This window comes from Typopeltis vanoorti, chromosome 12, assembly GCF_054136105.1.
Source record: "Typopeltis vanoorti isolate ZY-2024b chromosome 12, IOZ_Tvanoo_1.0, whole genome shotgun sequence".
Lineage (NCBI taxonomy): Eukaryota > Metazoa > Arthropoda > Arachnida > Uropygi > Thelyphonidae > Typopeltis > Typopeltis vanoorti.
In genome coordinates, this window is record NC_143560.1 from 58,712,046 (window position 1) to 58,735,085 (window position 23,040).

The window sequence follows — 23,040 nt, forward strand, 5'->3', positions numbered from 1 at the left end:
TCGACCACCACACATTCAATATTAATTCTTACATTAATGTTTTCGATTCTACCATCAACTCTACTAACATTCATTTTGTGCTAGCCACCTGTCTGGCACTCACTGTTGAAACACTTAATACACTCATTCACCAGTTTCACTCTCCTTCCATAAATCCTTTAATTTTCGCGATGAACACATCTCACTTACATTGCACTGCACAAAATCACTTAAAAGTTATTGAGAGGTTTTTTTTATCCTATAACCAGATCCAGCACTCTGTATCCTAAGTTCCCTCCATCATATTCTGCTTCAAGTAATTATCTCTGAGTGAGTGTATAAATTTCATTTCCTTCCTGCCATGTGATCTTTCCTCCTTCCAGTCTATGTTTTCAAAGTTGAAGTCTCCCATAATAATCACTCAGTTTGCATTCATTATACTAATCTGGTAATGCATGTCTTTCCAATCATCCATGGTGAACCCCTGGCCCACAGCAGCAAATAACTTTATATTTTATCCTTCGCCTCAATCTCACACCAGACTGATTCAAAAGAACTGCCACCTGTCTGACATTGTCATTATGAAAATTTGAGTGTTGAGTTCTAAATATTATATCTAGACTTGCACGCTTTTGGAACTTATCATGTTGGAGGTTTAATGAAGTATTGACAGCACTGTTGAAAGGATTAAAAACTAATTTTAATGCTTCCAATATTTCATCTCAGTTACTGAGATATCTTCAGGGAGCACAAATAATACTTTAACACACATGCACACAAAACATTACAATACTTAATGAAATATATGGGTTACTCTAAAGTCCTATCTAGGTGGTGTGCCCTCTATGGCCATTTGTAGGCAGCCTAGGATATAAAGTTTGATACTTCTGACAATTATTGTTTCCTTTCTTTTAGTAGCAAGACTTATACATTGGTTAGACATAACTGGTAATTAGTTTACAGAATTAACAACGCATATAAAGTATATTAATTAAAGGTAACTTTAATGAATAACTTCTATATTTCGGCAATGTCACATTGCCATCTTCGGGAACATAAAGTATACCAGGTCCCTTGCAGCTGCAAATTGTCCTACTTTGGCCAAACAGGCAGAACAACAAATATCAGGATTTCAGAACACCAAGACTACATCCGGTTTCACCAGTACAGCCGCTCTGGGCTGGCAGACCATGCCTTAGATACCCACCATAAAATTCGTTGGAAGAAAACAAAAATAATTCTTCGCAGCAAGTTTAAATACGAAAGATTATTCAAAGAATCTTCAGCAGCTCTAAAAAACGTTCCTAACCTCAACAAATTTGGGTGCATGAAACTGCCCCAAATTTGGGAGACTTTCATTATGAGAACTTCAGCCCAACTGCCAAGACTACCAAATTAGCCCGCAAGAGGGCACCATTAGGACTTTAGGAACAATATTAGTTTCTTGCTTTCTTCCTCATTTGCTTTGTGTTAGTTCCTGAGTGCACATACCATATCTTTATGTTCCTGAAGATGGCAATGTGACGTTGCCGAAATATAGAAGTTATTCATTAAAGTTACCTTTAATTAATATACTTTATATGCGTTGTTAATTCCATAAACTAATTACCAGTTACTTTCTTTCAGTATTCCATGGTGATTAGCATTCATTTTAGAAATTATGAGCTTTACAACCGTGTTATAAATAACACTTTTAATTTCCTGATGTTTCGATCTTCATATTAAGATCATCATCTGGAGAATATACAAGGACAAGCTGAGTTACATTACAACAGTAAGCTAAAGAAACAATGATTTGATCACCGGTTATTCTACTAGCATGACCTCTAGTGAAGAAAAAAAAAAATACAAATTAATTAATTAGCAACTACATCAAGCTAAATTCTATTTAAGATAACATGAGAAAAACATCTTTCTTATAAATAGTCTTCTTTCAGTAACAATGATGTCCTATTCTTAATATTACAATTGTTATTTTTGATTTAGGATTCTGGATTATCTACAGTCCTGTTTATAGTTAACTCTTAGAGAGATAGGTTCCATGGGTAGAATATGTGCCTTCCATATGCTTGGGATTTTTAGACCATCATTATTGTTCAGATTGGGGTGGTTTTTGATAAGAATCTCACAGGCTTCCTTAAATTTGTTTTCGTACGTTTTGGTGTGATGTAAACAAATGGTGCTTTTCCAGTCAATTCTATGTAAAGTGTTCAGGGCATGATCAGAAAGGCCAGCTCACCAGAGTTATTATATTTAATGTGTCGTTTATGTTCCTTTTGTCTAATAGGAATTGTGCGTCCTGTTTCCCCTATATATTGTATGTTACAGGCGCAATAAATACTGTATACTCCAGGGTGGGCCAGCAGAGGGAATGGGTCTTTGGATGAGTTGAGTAAGATTTTTAATTTTGCATGAGGTTTAAAGGTGGCTTTTAGGTTGTATTTTTGTAGTATTCTGTTTATTTTATCTGATGTCCCTTTAATGTAAGGAATGGTTATAGTTTTATTGTAGTCTGGTTTGTCTTTGTTTTTTATTGAGGTCTTGTAGAGAATTTTGTTAATAGTGTTTTGGCTGTACCCATTTTTTAGAAAAGTATTGCTGATAACTTTAAACTCATCTTTCAGAGCATGTTGATTAGAGCAGATCTTTAAAGCCTTGTTTTTTAGAGTATTAATGACACCTACTTTTTGTGTTGGGTGGTGTTAGGAGTTTATGTGTATATATATTGGCCAGTATGTGTCGGTTTCTGGTAAACAGTGAAGGAAAGACTGCCAGAAGGAAGATGTGTGACAAGTGTATCTAGAAATGGAAGTGTGTTTTCTGTTTTTCAATCTCAATTGTGAACTGTATGCATTTGTTTAGGTGGCTAAGGAAAGTGCATACACTGGCGGCCATGGGATCAGATCACGAAAACATCGTCAACGCATCTAAGCCAGACTTTGGGTTTTAAAGGAGAGGAATCTAGAGCATGTTGCTCAAAATTTTCCATATAAAAGTTAGCAATGGGGGGGGGGGGGTATAATGGTGAACCCATGGCTGTGCCTTCGTTTTGTAGGTAGAAAGCATTTTGCCAAACAAAATAACCAGAACGTAATACATATGCAAAGAGCGCCATGATATCTGGAGGGAATTTGTTCTGTAAAAGAATAATTGTATCATTGATTGGGACATTCGTAAAGAGGGCAGAGATGTCAAAACTGACTAATAAATCATCTTTTTCTAATGTAATGTCTGATTATGTTTATGAAGTGTTGTGTGTGTTTGTGATATAGGAGGGGGAATGACCTACCACCTCCTTGAGTGTTGCCGCTAATTTCTTGGCTAGGTGATAATTCGGGCCATTTATACTTTCAACTATTGGCCAGAGTGGTGCGTTTTATTTGTGTATTTTTGGTAGCTCATTCCCCGAGAATTTACAAATTCTCGGGGAACAAGCGTAGTGCGGAAGTAGTTTTTTGACTGTATCTTCAGGTCATGTAGTAATAGATTTAAGTAGTTTTTCTGTTTTCTTTTTTATTCTATTGGTTGGGTCATAATTAACACATTGGTACATATTATTTTCTGAGACTAGCAGATTCATTTTTTCTAAATAAGTGGTTGGGTTTAAAATAATGGTGCTGCTCCCTTTATCGGCTCTAGTTATTACGATGTTCGGATTTGATTGTAATGATTTCATCGCCGTTAATTCATGTTTCATTAAGTTATTTGTTGTTTTCTTATGATTTAGATTTAAAATGTTGGCAGTTTCTAAATGTATTTTGTTTGCTATGTTATTTGGGATAAATCTTAAGCCTCTTTCAATATTACAAATAAAATCCAGTTTGTTCATCGATCTGGGTGCTACGGCAAAATTTAGACCTTTGCTGAGTAGAGTTCATCTTTGTTTAAGGTGTGGTTGGATAGGTTGACTACGTTACTGTTACCTTTTAGTGATTGGTGGCTCCTGTTGCTTCTTACTTCTGGTTGGTTGTTAACGTTCACTGTGGAGAAATTCGAATATGTCCATTGGTTTTGTTGATCTTTTAGTCTATGAAATTTGGATATGAGATTTTCTTTCTTAGTTTGAAGGATATGAAGGATATCTGCATTTGTTTAGATTAGGCTGATTTCTGAGTGCTACTGCAGATTCCAAAAACAGTCTTCCTTTTTAAATTTACTGTGGTAGATCATGGTGTTTTCTTCCAGAAGATTCTGTGAATTGTATCCAATACATGGTCTGCAACGCCAGATTGACCATAGTTGTGATTGCAGATGTACGATTTCTGTTCCTCTAAACAGATAGTGGATGGAGCTGATGGAGAGGAGGAAGCTGATCTTTGGTAGAACAGATAAGGGTAGCAAGTTTCCAATTTGGCTTAAAAGTTATGTAGAGGTTGTACTTTTTTAAAGAACTATTTTTTCCAATGCCATGGATGTAGGGGATGGTGATGGCATTTCTGGAATCCTTCTGAAGTGATGGCCGAGGAATGGTGAAGGAACTGATTATTATTATTTTTTAAATTCTATAATCATTGCAATCTGCAGTCAATCTGGCCTTGCAGACCATGTATTGGATAAAACACACAGGATCTTCTGGAAGAAAACCACCATGCTCTACCACAGTAAATTTAAAAAGAAAAGACTGTTTTTGGACTCTGCAGTGGCACTCAGAAATCAACCTAATTTAATTAAATACAGATATATAAAACTTCCCAAAATTAGGGAAACAATAATTGTCAGAGGTCCTAGTTTACAACCTAGACCATCTACAAACATTCATCCCACAGAGGACTTTAGAGTCACCCACATGTTTCATTAAGTACCATATTGTCTTTGTGTGTGTTAAAAGTATTATTTGTATTCCCTGAAGATGTTTCAATGACTGAGATGAAATATTGGAAGCATTAAAATTAGTTTTTGATCCTTTCCTAGTGCTGCCAATACTCCATGAAACCTCCAACATGATGCCCTCCTAGCACTTAAACCTTAATACACAGATACTTTTGGAACCCAAACTAATCAGTATTTTAGTAACTGGTAGCTGTTTCTAATCTGAGGGGGTCGTATCGTGCATCATACTTCAGAAATGAATTCATCCTATATTATCTGTATTATGATGTTATCAGTTTTCATTATTTATTATGATAAGAATTTTTCTGATAGGGATTTCAAGGTGAATATGGAAATCATGGCAGTTTTGGAATGAAAGGTGATGCTGGATTTAAAGGTTTGCCTGGCTTACCTGGATTTCGAGGTCCTCCTGGTGACAGAGGTGACAGAGGTCCTAAAGGTCAGTATATTAGATGTTTTTGCTTTTTACAGTTAGCAATACATCTCGTTTTCATGAATGAGAATTCAAAAGCATTTCTTTTTGTTGTTATTTCAAGAATTAAAATCTTTTGTTGATATAACTAATTCTATCTTTTGAAAGTGGATATGCTTATATTTTGCCAGAGTTGTCAGGTGTGTGACAAATTTTTTATGAATATTTAATGGACACATCTAAAAGTTAACTGTCATTAGTAAAACTGTGCATTGGATTTGCAGCCAACTAAAAAAAGGTGATGAATATATGTCTTAATGGAACACCAGCTACCAGCATCGATTGCAAACTTAGATGTGAAAATCCATCAACCATAGCACATATTGCATCCAGACAAAAAAAAAAAAAAACTATCAATCTAATTGCAGAAGTGAAAGACAGACCATATGATATTCTTTCTGAGATCTAACAGATCTCAGAAAGGCACTGGAGCAGTGCTGGAATAATGTATTAGTCTTAAGGGAGACTAATATTTCAAAATTATTTTATTATAAAAATAATTTTGAAATTATAAATTCATTTTTTCATTGTTAGGCCAAGAACTTTCAGACCACTCTCATACAGATGTCATGAACTATGTCATTTTATTCCTGGTCTCTTCTGATATTAGAAAACATGCATGATTTCCAACTACTAAACTGATAGTTACTCATGTAACTCTTGAAGCCAGACTATTTCAAATAATCAGCTTGTTCTGATTTTACAACCTTTCTCTTCCTACTTTTGCAGAAGATAAATCTAATTTCTTCATTCTTTGGGGGTCTCTTTCTTTCTGCATCATTACAATTATATCTGACTGCTCTCTTTGTCACTGACATTTATAGATGTAGTGAAGGTTTCGTACTTCCAACGTAATATATCTGCAAAAAAAACTAACGTATCTTCAAATATAAATTTCCAGACTCTAAAATCACCTCATGCTGCAGTTACAGCAGTCCATATTTTCTTTACAACCATCATTATAAATTTCTTGATATGTACCTTCAAGATATGTACAGATTAAATGAAAGGTCATGTAGTATTTGACAGTACTATATGATTAACTTCATTTTATTTTTAATGTCTTGTCAACAATTTTCTTCCACATTAGTCTATTACTTGTAAGTATTCCAATATTCTCATATCTAATGTTTTCATTTTCTAGGGCACTTCTATCTGAATCAATCAACCTAAACCTTGGTCTTCCTCTGGAACTCTTCTTGCCCTCTTAGTGTCAAATACTTGTTAATTGACCATACCACATTAGATCTCTGCTTGCACATTCTTTAATGCTAACATTATCAAATTCCTTTGTAATATCTTCATTTTTAATATGATTCATTTTGCATCTGTTCACTGTCTTAATTTTTCTCAGAACTCTAGTATCTGTGGCCTCTAGTGTTTGATCAAGTGTTTTATTTCTAACCCAATTTTAGATCAATAATTTAAAACTTATATACTACTGGTTTAGTTTTTGGCTAATCTCTCTTGTCCCATAAAAATTTATTCAACTGGCTCCCCATCATATCAGCTTTATTCATTCTTTTGTCTGTTTCTATGCATAATTTCCTGTCTTCACTAAAAACTCTGCTTAAATAAAACATTTTACTTGCTCTGTTAGTTCTCCATTGAGAATGCAGCTAAAGTTTTCTGCATTCTGTCTATTTTCATGCCAGTTTGTTATATCTGTTTTTGATTTAATTAGAGAATCCTGAAGACTTATACTGGATGTGTTTTAGGAGTACATCATTATTTGCATAAAGCAAGTAGCAAAGTTTGATATCTCGAATTCTGATGTCAACTTTAATGACACATTCTATCATAATGCAATCCATATAGATAATGAAAAAGAGTGGAGATGGTGTTCATCCTTGATGTAGAATAAATATATTTAAATATCTTTACATGAATTATGTTTATGAAAGATATTATTGCTAGTTCAGTTAATTAAAAGTGAAATTAAAGGTATATAAAAATATCATTATTATGATAAAATTATGTTTGTTAAAATGATACTTGAATATAAGAAGAATATAGCGGCAATGTTTGTAGTTTTGCTGGTAACAGTTGACTAGTAAGGCCGTTACACTTAACCGAGCCTCATGGCTATATCATCGGTGGTAGCAGCTTATCATTTAGTAGCAGCATTGGGAATCAACAATATTATTATTATCCTAAGACCCAAGGACTCATCTAGGAGGCCCTTTTGTCATACACACGGCTCACCATACAGCGCCTTAAACACACTCAAATTCTCTGTAGACACTACCCTCTTAGGCAAGGCATTCCAATCATTCACAACTCAGCATGCAAAAAACCTTCTTACTCTCCTGCTCACACCCTCCTTATACAACTTCCAGGGATGACCTCTGGCTCGCGCCTGATTTCCCACCATTTTCTGTAAAACCTCTTCAACATCGATCCTATAACAATCCCTTGCTAACTTGTAGGTCTCTATCAAATCACCCTTCTTCCTCCTATCCACTAAACTGTAAGTTGCATCTTCTCAACCTTTCGACATTCCAGAGATCAGATCCTACCTTAGTCATTCACCTCTGCACTGTTTACAGCATCTCTTTGTCCTTCTGAAAACCAGGTGACCAAATCTCTGCACAGTAGTCTATATGTGGCCTAATCAAGGCCTTATACATTGGAACAAGAATCTCCTTACTTCTACAAGTCAGTATCCTCTGCATCATTCCCATATTTCTTTGTATTGTCCTCACAATTTTGGTAATGTGTTCTCTACATTTTAGATCCTTATCATGTCCTTAGAATATAAGACCCATGCTCACTTACAGTCAGTCTCTCCTCCTCCTCATCATCATCATCAGTTGTTCTCAAACTCTCTATGTCACATTCCCAAGAATGAAAAACCTTTATGAACTGCTCATTAAATATCTCAACTATATCGTCTGCAGCAGTTGTGCTTATACCATTTTCTCCAATCAATATCATCTTTCCATAATCATTTTTTTTTTTTTTTTTGCTGGGTATATATTGAAAGAACACCTTAGGGTTTTTTCTGCTTCATTAACTAACTGCTGCTCATACTTAACTTTTGCTACCCTTACAAACCAAGTCATCCTCCTAGCCTGTTCTTTGTAATCCTCACGGAATTTGATTATTATCACTACTCTTATGCTGCCTCCATAATGCCTTTTTCCTCTGTATTGCATTTAATCTCTCATTCATCCATTTCACACCTACCTTATTTAACCTTCTGACCCTTGGAATACATTTAGACATTGCTTCTACTAGACAGTTCTTGAATATCTCTCAAGCTGCATTGACCATCTTTCCAGCTAACTCCTCATTCCATGCTACACCTGCAAGCTGTCTCCTGAGCTCTTCATAATCATCCCCCCCCCACCTTGTAGTTCCACATATACCCTTTTCTTACAGAGGTCCTCACATTGCTGGCTTTCAAACAGAGGTCCTCACCCAGGTAATCACCTCATGGTCACTCTCACCAATTGGTGGGTGATTTCATACTTCGTTTATAATTACATCCTCTGATGAGATGACCAAATCCAAGACCCTCAATCCTTGTGTGCCCTCTGTTACATACTGTCTGAGGTGGCCTTCTCTCAAAAACTCAAGAAACTCATTTTCTTTACTTCCAGTTGCTATCTCATAATCCCAGTCTATATTGCCATAATTAAAACCGCCCATGATGATTTTCTTATTTGTTTGGCTAATTTGATTATACATTTCATTTACCATCCATACTACCAGGTCTATAACAATAACTGACTACATATTTCATTCTATTCACATCTGTATCACACTATACTGCCTCAAACCAACTGGTACTATATCCCTCTTGCAGCTCTACGTTGTATGGAAAAAACTCTTTCTCTAACTCCTCCCCCCCCCCTCTTTTTAGACTTTCTATTTTCACAAAACATATCATATCCTTCCATCTCTATTCCTGTCAGGATGTCATCCTCATCCAATCATGTCTCACTTATTCCAACAGTTCTTGGGTGAACAGACTCAAAAACTGTCATGGTTGGCTGAGTGGCTAACGCATCCACCCTCTAGCCAAAAGGCTGTCAGTTCAAATCCTGCCGTGGGCATGGATGTTTGTAATTGTCTGTGAAAATACTTGTGGTGGTGGTGGTCAGCGGTAGATGGTGTTGGTTTAGATGATGAAGGTAGTTGCAGTTGGTGGACATGGAGAGTTGTAGAGTAGATCCCCCCCCCTTTTCGATGAGTCTTTGAACTCCCTGGAGGTGTTACGTAATAATAATTTTAGTCGTTGAAAGTAAGTGCTCCATACATCTAGAATACTCTTATCTTCCATTTTCATATAATTTTTTTATTATCTTTGATCCCTTTTACAGTACTCTTTCCTCTATCTCTAAGTTTTTTTTTTCAATAGTCACCATAATATTTGCGATCTTCCTGCTATTAATTATTATTATTAATACTAGATCTTCATGGAGTCAAAAGACGCATTATTATAGCAAACACTTTTATGCACAAGGCCCATCAAACCATTCCTTAAACTTATTCAGTAGATCTGCATTCACCACAATGTCAGGCAATAAATTCCACTCGCCAACCTCTCTGCATGCAAAGAACCTGCTCACACCCTCCTTATACAGCTTCTCCCGTCTACAAAAGTCTTCCCATGGCTTTTGTGTAGTTACTTTTACACATACCTTAGTTCTTTTACATTTTTCTGTGTATTCTTTTATGGCAGCTTCTGACTTATTTGCTAGGAACTTTTGGTATGATTTCTTCTTTTCCAGGATTGCTTCTTTAACTTTGTCTTGTCTGTCAGATTGGTTTGGTGATTATCTTATGCATGCTCCAGGCAACAGGCTGTAGGTTTGAGTCCCACTGTGTGCATGAATTATGCGATAGCCTTTAGGTGGTAGTTCAGTTGCATTGCTCAGTGTGAGATTATCACCCTGCTTATTGGATACCTGAAGTAACTTGATAAACTTCCATGTTTGATCTCTATAGCAAGGTTTCTGGATGTGTAAAAAAAAATGAAAAAAAAAAAATTATAAAAATTAACAATAATGGAAATAAAATCTTAAAGCCTTAGCTCACCCATGGTAATAACCTCTAATACAAATGTATTCAAGGTTGTAAACCTCTAATACAAATGTATAGAGGTTTATAACTTTTTATGGCTGGGATTCACATAAAAAAATAAAAACTTGGTGTTCTTATCCTTGCAGACAACTTCACCAAATGCTTCCCAGGCTAGCTTCAGGGTTTGATTCTTGTTTTAAACTCTTTCATTTTTTTTTTTTTTTTTTGAATAATGTTTATATAGTTGAGTTTACAGTTTTTAACCTGAAATACTGTGCAAATTTAATTCTTTCTAATATTTTCGTATGTATTGTTTTTTTCAATGCAATATTCATTTTTAACCTACTTAAAACTAAGTGCTGATCACTATTAATGCCAAATCCTCTGTACATCCCCTGTATCCCAAACTAGGCATAACAATGATATATAATCAATGAAACATTTCTTATTTCTTGGATATTCTCTCCATATGAACTTGCATGCATCTTTACGCTGGAACATAGTGTTAGTAATCACTAGTCCATATCCTGAGCAGAAATCCATCAGATACTTACCATTAATATTAGCCTTGCCCCTTTCTTCAAATTTTCCCCAACCCTTTTATATGCTTGGTAGGATTTGTTTCCTACTCTGCCATTTAGATCTCCAACAGGGACACCTTTTAAATTTTCTTTGCCAGCTGTCTGCTCTAATCACTTCAGAGCAGACAGAAATTAGAGACCATCTTCTTGGTTCACTTCTATCATACTATAGCAGCAAGCTAATAATCTTGAGTCGTTGAGCTGTGTTTTTCATCTTTTACTGCAATTGAGGTCCTCCTTCATGCACATCTATTTTATTTCAAATCAGCCAGCAAAGGTTGGTCGATAGGTAGAGCCTCTGCTACTAATGGCTCACCCAAAAAGTTAAGCAAGTTTGAGCGCAGTTAGTAGTTGGAAGGGATTCAATCATTCGATGCTGTTGGCACACTCTCCCTCAATGAGTCTTTGGACTCCCTGGAGGTGTCAAATAATAATAAAATAATCATTTTTCCCCACCAAACAGAATCATCGCCTGTGCTTCCTGCAAATCATCCCACTTGCTCACAATTTCATACATATTAAACTTTGCATCCAAGTTTGCAACTTGAGTTATTCACTCATCTAGGATGCTCCTGATCATGGAAGAAAAATACCATATTATCATTACCTGCTTTTATGTACTTTCCCCCCCTCCTTTTTTTCTTCTTACATTGCATCATGGTTCGTACCTCTTTTCCTATCCAGTACCCATTTTGTGTAAAATTTCCTGCATCACATTATTATTTATATCGCTATTTTATTTTATGTTTTTGTATCACTGTCCTCATGCTTACTAACCACATTTAATTCTCGCTCTTTTTATTGTTCACTTACCTTCATGCGCTCTAACACATTTAGCACCACACTTATTCTGCACATTGCTGATACCACCTACAAAGTCTGCCTTAATTTCAACTATCATTTGCACTCAAGGTTAAATCAAGAGAATTTTTCTGCTATATGGCAGGTTAACACTGGTAAATGGCCATGGCAGCAGAATAATAGCTGCAAAGGATATAGTGGAATTTTTGGATAAACACTTTATCATTGTATATCATACTGGTATAGATGATGCTGTGCAATATATAGAAGGGAGCCAAGTATTAAGAGGACTGCAAGTGAAAGAATCAGAGGTGTATCAGGTGTTGGTTGGGTTAATGTTAATAACACTGTGGGAATGAATGACATATCACTATGTATTCTTAAAGAATGTGCACCACAGTTGGCTATGTCCTTGACCTGGTTGTGTAATGAAAGTCTTGCATGAGTAGGGTTCCAAGGAGTGGAAAGAAAGCAAAATAGTGCCACTCCACAAGCATGGTTCTTGGACAGAAGTTTCCAACTATAGACTAGTCTATATAACTGTGGTTGTGGTCAAGGTATTGGAGAAATCGGTTAGGAATAGATTACAGGATTGGGTTGATGGACATAGCATTCTTCATAATGGTCAGCATGGATTTGTGAAGGGTAGGTCCTGTTTTAGCAATTTACTTGCATTTTATGATAAGGTAACAAGTGTGTAAGATGAAGGAGAATCATATATAGTGATATTCTTAGACAGCATTTCATAGATTACCACATAAGTTGTGTACAAGGATGGGAATAGATAGAATATTGAATAGATTTTTCACCTGGTCAAAGGAATGAGAGTTGTATTTTTAATATCAATAAGTGCAAGCTGTCACATTTTGGAGCACAGAAATATAAGGCTGTGTACTATATTGATCGTGCCTTACTGCAGAAAGTGGATGAGATTAGAGATTTGGGAGTGATGGTTGACAGTAGACTGAAGTTTAGAGGACTTATTGCTGATGTTGCAAAGGCTGCACATCATAATGCTGCTATGATAAGAAGTACTCTAACATGTAGGGATAAAGAAGTGGTTGTTTCACTGTATAAAGCACTGGTCAGACCACACTTGGACTATTGTGCTCAAATCTGATTACCTGGTTTTCGATGTGATGTGGAGACATTGAAGAGGGTCCAGAAGTGAGTGACTAAGATGATATCAGGACTATGGACTGCTGGCTATGGAGAGAGGTTGAAAAATGTGGATTGAAGAGTTTGGTGGATAGGAGGAAAAGAGGTGATATGATAGAGACATCTAAGTTAGTGAGAGGAATTTATCGGATTAATCCAGATGCGATTATAAAAAGTAGAGGGCAAGAAGAGAAAAACAACAGGTCATCCCTGGAAGTTATGTAAGAGTGTGATGAAGAGGGGTGAATTGTCAGTGAATGGAATGCATTACCAGAATGTGTTGTTAATGCAAGGAGTTTTAAGGATCTTAAGATTTTATTATTATTCCTGATTCCTGATACCTCCAAGGAGTCCGAAGACTCATCGCGGGAGGACATCTTCAACTGTCTCTACACCTTACCTCTACTACGAATCAACGCCATCTACCGCCCACCTCCAACACCACCACAACTAGTAATTTTTGTCTGTAAATTGCATGTGTTCTGAAGGGCCGATTTGTATGTATGCGGGATGAAAAACCCGAGTTTCCGGGAGAAAAAACCCTGCTACCTCCGTAAGAGATCGGCTAACTCACCATCGATTGAAATCGACCAGATAAAGATTCCTCCCGTCGCGACGAGAATCGAACTTAGGCCTATTCCAATCGAAGGGCGCAATGTACCGTCGTTCTTCCAATTGCGCTACGGAGGCGCTAATTGGAAGAAATGACAAATATGTTGTCAGTTGAATGAACTTCCCATGATGAGTCTGCCAACTCCATGCAGGGTGTAATAATAATAATAATAATAATAATAATAATATTGAATATACTTGTCTCTCTGCAGATGCTTCTGATGTATTCTCTATCCAGCCATTCCTTTCTTTCACAAACTGCTTGCATTTTTCAGTACATTTGGATAATAAATTAATAATAAAAATAAATAAGCATTTCCAAGAAATATTTATTTTTATTATAATAAGTACTCTGCTTTAATACTTTGTCAATAATCTTGTCAAATACTTTGTCAATAGCACTTAAAAAAAAACATATTTCTGATAAAATATTGAATTTTTAGGACATCCTTCTTCAAGAGTAAGTAAAGGAGAACCTGGTGTTCCTGGTCCACAAGGTCCTCCTGGACTTCCTGGTGAAAGAGGAGAAAATGGAATTCCTGGCATACCAGGTATAAAAGGATCCAAGGGAAATCAAGTGGATGGAAAACCAGGACAACAAGGTCCTCAAGGAGCTAAAGGTTGTACTTAAATTGTTGCTTCATTCTTACTTATTAAATACCAGAAACTTACATAGTGAATTAATTTAAAATCAATACTTTAAAAAATTAGTTGATTTAATTATACTATAGTAAGGGAGAGCACTGTTAAATGATTGCTGAGGAACCGTGTCCACAAAGTGTGGGAGTTACACGATAGTATACACGTGCAGATTTTGAATATGTATGGCGTGAAATTGAAATTAACAGGCTGGTTTATCTGACACACTGCTGTTATAGGTCAGGGAATAGGGAATACTAATGATTCTGAAAGGTTTAGGCAAACTAGTTGGGCATATAAAAAGGTCATCTTGATGGGAGACTTTAATTACAAGAAAATAGAATGGAAGGAGGAGATAGTGTATGGGAACAAGGAGAGCAAGTTTATTGGATTTCTGAAGGATACATATCTTAAGCAGTGAAAGCAACTAGAGGCTTTATTATTTTTGATTTGCCGATAACTTCACGAGATGTAGTTATTAACGAGATATTAATGTTGCCACCAGTTGGTGAGAGATTAAGTACTTGTTAGGGAAGTGATGAAACAAAAAAAGATTACTGCCAAAAATATTATTATTATTATTTATCACCTCCAGGGAGTCCAAAGACTCATCGAGGATGAGTCTCACAGTCAGCATGGATATACATGAATATACATGGGGAATTACAAAGTGGGTGATTATGGGAAGGTCTGCAGTCAACTAGCATCAATATGTTGGATAGATGAACAGTGCAGACACGATGTTGACAGTGCATGGAAATTCATCTGACACAAGCAATGCATAACTGCATTGCAAAGTTTAGGCAATAAATAGAGTAAGAATGAAATGGACGAACAGTGAAATCAAGCAGGCTGTGTTGGAAAAAAAATGCTGTGGAGGAGGTTATAAGTAGTTGGTGATTGGATCCATGAAGTGTATAAAGCACAAGCTAGGAACATGATGGCATGGTAAAGAAAGGAAATGTGCAGTATGAGAGAACTTTGGCTGGTCAAGCCAGTGTTAACTCAAGTGAATTTTTCTGCTCTATGACAAGCAAGAGAAAGAATAATTATGGCAGGTTGACACTGGTGGGTAGTCATCACAGCAGAGTAATCATTGCATAGGATAGAGTGGAATTATTGAATGCCCACTTTGTCAGTGTATATCATATTGCTGTCAATGATGCCATGCAACATGTAGAAGGGAGACAAGTATTAGGAGGATTGGAAGTGAAAGAATCAGAGGTGTATCAGGTTCGTTCACTTCCAGTCCTCCTAATAGATGAGAATAGATAATATATCACCACATATTTCTAAGGAATGTATTCAACAATTATTTATGCTCTTCACTTGGTTATTTAATGAAAGTCTTGCTATGGGTAAAGTTCCCTAGAAGCAGAAAGAAGGTAAAATAGTACTACTCCACAAGTATGGTTCTGGGACAGAAGTTTCCAATAATAGTCCAGCCTGTGTATAAATGCAGTTGTAATCAAGGAGGTGGAGAGATTGGTTAGGAATAGAATACAGGATTAGGTTGATGAACATAGCATTCTTTATGATGGTCAGCATGGATTTGTAAAGGGTGAGTCTTGTTTTAGCAATTTACTTGCATTTTATGAGATAACAAGGGTTTTAGGTAAGGGAGAATCATATACAGTGCAATTCTTGAACTTTACAAAAGTGTTTAATAGATTACCACATGATAAGTTGGTGTACAGGCTGCAGAGGATGAGAAAATAGTATATTGGTGGATCAGAGATCGGCTCTCTGAATGATATCAGCAAGTTGTGTATGATGGAGCAGTGTCTCAAAAAAAGGAGTATAAAAAGTAGCATGCCCCAGAATTCTTGTTCTTGCTGTACTTGCCCCCTCCCCATTGTTTATCTAAATTATATATATATGGGCTGATTGGGAATCTTTAGCTATTTGCTGATGATGCAGAGAATTATAAGTAGCACTGCTGATGTTAATTCCCTTCAAGATGATATGAACAGACTTCTGACTTGGAAAAAGGAGTGGGGTTGTAGTTTGAGTATTAATAAGTGCAAGGTGTGGAATTTTGGAGTGCAAAAATATGAGGATGTGTACTATATTGACGGTGCCATACTGTAGGAAGTGGATGAGATTCAAGATTTGGGAGTAATGGTTGACAGCAGACTGAAGTTTAGAGGGAATATTGCTAGTGTTGCAAAGAATGCACATTGTAGTGCTGCTCATACAGTAACATGTGGAGATAAGAAAGTGGTTGTGCACTGTATAAAACACTGGTCAGACCACACTTGGTCTGTTGTGCTCAGATTTGGTCACCTCTGGAGAGGTTCCAGAGTCGTTCTGGATAGCATAAAAAAGAGGTGATATGATAGAGACATTTAAGTTAGTGAGCAGATTTTATTGGATTAATCCCAAAGGGATTATAAAAAGAGTAGTAAGCAGAAGGAGAAAACCAGAGGCCATTCCTGGAAATTATGTAAGTGTGGTGAAGAAGGATGTGAGGAGTAGATTTTTCACAAGGGGAATTGTAAGTGAATGGAATGGATTACTGGAATATGCTGTTAATGCAGGGAGTGTTAAGGATTTTAAGACTGAATATGATAAATATGTTGTCAGTCGAATGAACCTTCCACTAGGAGTATACAGATTCCGTGGAGGATGGAATAATAATTTAAAAAATTAATTTTTCTATTTCTAAGAGAAATCTGCACTTTTTTTTTTTTTTTAAAACAAAGTACAGGTATCCCTTGCTTAGCGCGATTTTGCTTAATGCAGATTTGATTATCGTGGCGAAATTAATTGTGGCAATCCCTTGACGGCAAGAGTTTTGATTAACGTACCTTTAACCCTGAGGAGCTCGCAGCTGATATGACAGATACAAGCAAAATGTTTAATATAAATATTCTTACACAATTCATTGTATAGCTTGGAGGTTATGAGTATCTGTGCATTCACATGTTACGAGTGATATTCCACACTGTTTTTTGCCGTCAGTTTGGTTTAACACATGTTATGTAAAGGTTTGTGATATTTAACAGTAAACTGTATCTGAGAGTTACTGCGACCTCCAATGTCAGTATAGTATGGTTTAGTTTTTATTTTTATTTTTTATTCTTTGTTCAATAGTTTTTAGATTGTAACTGAAAATAAATAAACCATCATGTATTACAATAGAGAGCCAAAGACTTATTTCTCATACATGACCTCTAGGAGATGTGCTTTACATTTATGGAAAATACTAGGGAAAGTGATCTGGAGCTTACCCCACCTTTACTACGAGTTGCCCATAAGGTTATTTATGCTTGCATCCGCCGAAACTTTTAGTTTCTATATACTTTCGTGCAGAGTTGTAAATGATTGGAATGCCTTGTCTGAGAGTGTGGTGTCTGCAAGGAGTTTGAGTGTGTTTAAGATACGGTATGGTGAGCTGTGTGTGTTTGATAAAGGGACCTCCCAGATGAGTCTTTGACTCCATGAGGTCTTGGGGGTAATAATAATAATAATATTCAGCACGAAATTCTAGTAGTTTCTCTATTCGGCTTTGAAATAAAGTTGGATTCAATATCCACTTAATTTGTACCATCATGTATTATATATTTGCAGTATTTTTTTCTTTGTTTTATTGCTTGTTTGCCGAAGTATGGAGAGTCATTTTGCTTGTTATCATAGAATTTATGCCGATAAAAAAAAACAACTAAAACTGCTCAAATGACTCTTGATAACTTCTTTTGATAAAAAAATTGCAGTAAATAATGTGTTTTATGTGGTGCAAGCATTTATTAAACATTTATTTTGCATTCATTTTTTTATCTTTCCTAAATGAGTATCACATAAAACGAATTATTAATACAGTAATCGATCATGGACGAATTGTAATTTTTACCATTGATTATTAGATTTGATTAATGCGATTTTCATATACGCGGTAACATTGAGGGATTAATTAACTGCGTTAATCGAGGGATACCTGCATACTGAATTCTTCTTTATATGTAAACTATTCTCTCATTATCTGCTGTCTGTAAATCACAACAATTTAAATCACATGAGAAATCACAGTAAATGATTTTGAGTTCTCTGCTACAGAACTTCTAGTTTTTTTTTTTTTTAAATCATGGCAATCTTACAGCATGGACTCATATCTACCAACACAGCTGCGATTCTCAAGGTATTATTGTGTCATGGAATAAAATAATGTGGAAATCATATCTGGCTCAGTTGATTGTAACTTTGCAAAAGAGCAAAGTTACAATCAACTATTAAGAATTACATGCAAACTCATGATTAGGTTTAATGGAAAGAATATAGCACATATAAATAAGACTTGTTTAATCAGTGCTATATTTTGTCTCAGTCACTGACACATCATCAAAAAAACAACATTAAAATTGTACAGACACACACAAGAATGCACAAAACAATAATTGAAAAAATTATACTGAAAGTTCATGGTTCTACAGGGGTGCTCTGCATGGATGCTGATGGCTAGCTTTAGCTATTTGACTGCTAAAGTTTAATATGACCATATTTATTGAGATTTGTTGGTTTTTAAATCTGCTGCTGATTTAAAAAAAAAAATTCTTTCAAGTTTGTCTTTGTTGTGGTGGAACATAGTCTTTTTTTTTTTTTTCCAATTTGATTTTGTGCATGCAATATATCCAAGGCATGGTTAGCTAGACTAGCCTGACCATACTTATGGTGCAGATGCATATTTCATGTTCTTCTAGGTAGAAGTTTGCAGATCTCCTAGTCTGATCATAACATGATAAGTTGCAAGAACAAGCAACTTTGAAACACCTGGAAAAACACAGAGAAAAGGTATAGCATCCTTGTGAGAGTAGATGATGGCAGCCTGCTTCAGATAAGATATGAATGCAGTGCAGAGACTGCACTTTTTAGAGTTCTAACTATTTTTATTGAGGTGACCCTGATATAAGAAACAATTATGGCATTAATACAGTCTGCATGGATGTGAGGAAGAGTGAATTTGATGATTTTCTTGGCATTATAACTGGCATTATTTCTAGTCATTGGACTAGGTCTGGCAATTAAAGGAAAATTCAGCTGTAAGGGAAGCTGGGGAGAACAGAGCTTGGATGCTCTTAATTTTCAACTTAACACATGCAGGCTAAAAATTAAATTTTATTCATCTAAAGTTCTTTGCATCTACAGGCATGCTAGCCTTTGAGAATAGATCAGCACATGCAGACCATAGTAATGCCGCCATTGTTCTTCCCTATAGCCAGGGCACCTCAGAAAAAATAGCCAGAACACTTTAAAAAAAAAACATAAAATATCTACACTGAATTCAAACTTCGTCTGAAGCTGGCTGCCCTAATCCACTCTCATAGGGGTCCTCTGCCTTCTCTCTCTGTGTTCCAGGTGTTTACAAAGACAAAGTTCCTTTTTCTTACAACTTATATTATGATCAAATTGGAAAATCTGCTAATTTCTGCCTAGAAGGACAATCAGGTTTAGCTGACCAATACTTTGGATACCTTGCACAGAATCAAGTGGGAAAAATAAAACTTAGCAGCCCCCCCCCCCCCCCACGCTTCAGTAAAGCATAGTTGTTCAACCACAACAAATACAACTTGAAAGACTTTTTTTTTTTTTTTTTTTTTTTTTTTATACAATCATCAGCAGATTTAAATATCAACCAAATCTCAATAAATATGGTTGTGTTGAACTTTGCAAGATTTGGAAACCATTAATTCTTAGGCCTCTTCCCAACACTAAGGTTAGCCATCAGCATCCATAGAGGGTATCCCTCATAGAACTTAGGCTGCCAGTCTAATTTTTTTTCCACTTAATGTTTTATTCATTTTTGTACATATTTTGCAATTTTATTATTATTTTTCTGATATGGGATCGATTAAACTTGTGTTTGTTTGTTTGTTTATTTATTTATGTCCTGTATTCATTCCATTAAACCTAACATGGGTGAAGTTACAGTTGGATGTGTTACCAGGTGGCAGTGAAAAAAAAAGTTTCATTATAATTTATTAGAATTTTTCCTGTAAATTTATGGGGAGTTTAATCTAGATAGAATGTACAGTCTGTGGATGGTTTGCACTTTGTGAATATGTATTTTAACATAATAGTTTAGTGAGTTTGTTAGTGTTCTTTGTTTAAATGGCAGCCATCAAAATTTAGTTTATGGATAAGTTATCACCAAGTGTGCCACCATTTAAGGACTATATTTTGCACATCATACTACACAATTTTGTTGTATGAAGGCATGCAACATGTTTTCATCCCTGAAATTTGAAATGTGGCAATTAAGAGACTGCAGAGTTCATGTCTGCTTAAAATGTAGAATAACAGTGGTATTACAAGAACAGTTTTTAAAAAAATACAAGCTAGAATACTAACAATAGATCGTTTAAAATAGAACGCGGTGCGTTATGTTATATCACTAAGTATGAAACGGAATATTTTGAAGTAGAGACATGAAAAATAAATAAATAAAATAATGAGTAACCTTGATTAGACTTTCCCAGATTTTTGATATAGATATACAGTCATTACGATTCAGGTTGGGACGATGGAGCAAGGTCTCCACGCTCTCCTTGAACAAACATTCAAACCTATGACGGGATCTATGCAAGAGGCGAGTCCTGGACCAAAGGATGCTGTGGTCAGTTTCAATCCTGTGCTGAGCCAATCCAGACTTTTTAGGTTTGTTGTGAAGAATGGAGGATTGATGTTCTTGGATTCTTTTTTCAAGAAAATGTCCCGTTTGTCCAAAATAGGAGAGATCACAGTTGCAAGGAATTTGATAAACTCCAGGAAGAGATAAAGTTGAGCGTTTGTCTTTAGGAGAAGGAAAATGAGAAGACAATTTGTTAATAGGTAAATATGTGACTGTTAAATCATATTTCTTTAAAATTCTTACGATAAGTTCTGAAATACCGGAGATATAAGGAATTGGCACTCAACGTATTGAAACTTTGTTGTTTTGTGGAGGATTATAAGAATTGAGAAGATGTTAAGTACTGTTTTCAGAAAAGCCATTGAGTTTCATGTGTTGTTGGATAGTAAAAAGTTCTTTCTGTAGATAATCAAAAGTAGAACAATTAGTTTGGCTCTTCTGATGAGGCATTTTATAATTCCTGTTTTTTGACATGGATGATGGGTTGATTCTTTAAGAATATAACAACCTGTGAACGTTGGTTTTCTGTATACTGTAGTTTTAAGAGTATTTGAAGGTGACCAGATGAGGAGAACATCTAAAAAAGATAACTGGTTGTTTTCTTCTATTTCCATAGTAAACTTTATACGATTATGCAAGGAATTGATACTGTTTAAAAAGGAAGGTAAACAGTTTTTGCTGTGAGGCCAAACAGTAAAGATATCATCTATATATCTTACCCAAAAGGATGGTTGAGGGAAAATAGATGAGACGAGGACTTTTTCTAAATAAAAGTTGGCTAAAGCAGGAGAAAGAGGACTTCCCATGGCTGTTCCTTCTACTTGGCTGTAAAATTTATTTATTATTATTATTATTATTGTTCCGGGAAACTCCAAGGAGTCAACAGACTCATCGAGGGAGGCCCTAACATCATGTCAAGAACAACTATTCAACATTCACACAGTATCTATCATACCTTGCCTTGAACTCATTCACGGTCGTAGCACCCACAACAGACTCTGGAAGCTTATTCCACTCATTTACCACTCTCCAAGTAAAGAACCTAGCTCTAACACCCTTGTCAACCACGCGAGAGTGAAGAGTGAGAAAGTGAAAATTATTATTATTGTTCTGGGAAACTCCAAGGAGTCGACAGACTCATCGAGGGAGGCCCTAACATCATGTCAAGAACAACTATTCAACATTCACACAGTATCTATCATACCTTGCCTTGAACCCATTCACGGTTGTAGCACCCACAACAGACTCTGGAAGCTTATTCCACTCATTTACCACTCTCCAAGTAAAGAACCTAGCTCTAACACCCTTGTCAACCACGCTCTTGCCCAGCTTCCATGCATGGCCCCTAGTCCTCCCACCACCAGTCATATTTCCAAAAATATCTTCTGGATCAATCTTATAAAAACCCTTCAGTAATTTGAATGTCTCAATCATATCACCCCTCCTTCGCCTATCGTCCAATTTCTGCAACCCACAAATCTTCAACTTATTCTCATAAGGTTCATTCCACAGACCTGCTATCATCTTGGTCACTCGTCTGTGGACCCTCTCCACTTCCTCCCCATCACGAAGAAACCCTGGTGCCCATAACTGGGCACAGAAGTCCAGATCAGGTCTTATCAAGGCTCGATACAGAAGAACAACAACTTGTTCATCTCTGCATGTTAAAGTATTTTTCAGAAGCCAAGTGATTTGGTGAGCTGTTTTAGTTACTTTTGCAATGTGCCCCCTAAACTTCAACTCCCTATCCACCAACACTCCCAAATCCCTGGCCTCATCAATCTCCTGGAGTATGGTTCCACCAATGCGATATACTGCTGCTATTCTTTTCACCCCAAAGTGCATAACTTTACACTTTGCCACATTAAATTGACATCCATTTTTCCTAGCCCAGTCCTCCAAACTATCCAAATCATCCTGTAAAATTTTGACATCCTGTGCACTCACAATTGCTCTACCCAACTTTGCATCATCAGCAAACAAGTAAACACTTCCTCTCAGATCCTTTCCAATATCATTGATGAACAAATTCAAAAGCAGTGGTCCAAGAACAGAGCCTTGTGGCACTCCACTAGTCACAAGACATCTTTTAGACTCCACTCCTGAATAAACCACTCTTTGATATCTCTCCTTCAACCACCATCCTATCCATCTCACCAACCCTATATCTATCCCCATCTGCTCCAGTTTACTGATTAGGGTTCCATGTGGTATCCTATCAAAGGCCTTGGCAAGGTCCAGTAGTATCACTGTAAACCCATTACCCCTATCCAGTTCAGCCGTCACTGTGTTATAAAACGTGAGCAAGTTAC

At 36.2% G+C, this 23,040-nt stretch overlaps 1 protein-coding gene across 1 annotated transcript in view; it reads left to right on the top strand.

The window, feature by feature from the left end:
* Positions 1–23,040, top strand: part of LOC150100817 (uncharacterized) — a 975,156-nt gene that overhangs the window by 726,901 nt on the left and 225,215 nt on the right. Inside the window, exons 31-32 of the mRNA XM_090401910.1 lie at positions 5,122–5,248; positions 13,908–14,084. Of these exons, the coding sequence (XP_090258036.1) occupies positions 5,122–5,248; positions 13,908–14,084 (304 nt within the window). The remainder of the gene's footprint in view (positions 1–5,121; positions 5,249–13,907; positions 14,085–23,040) is intronic.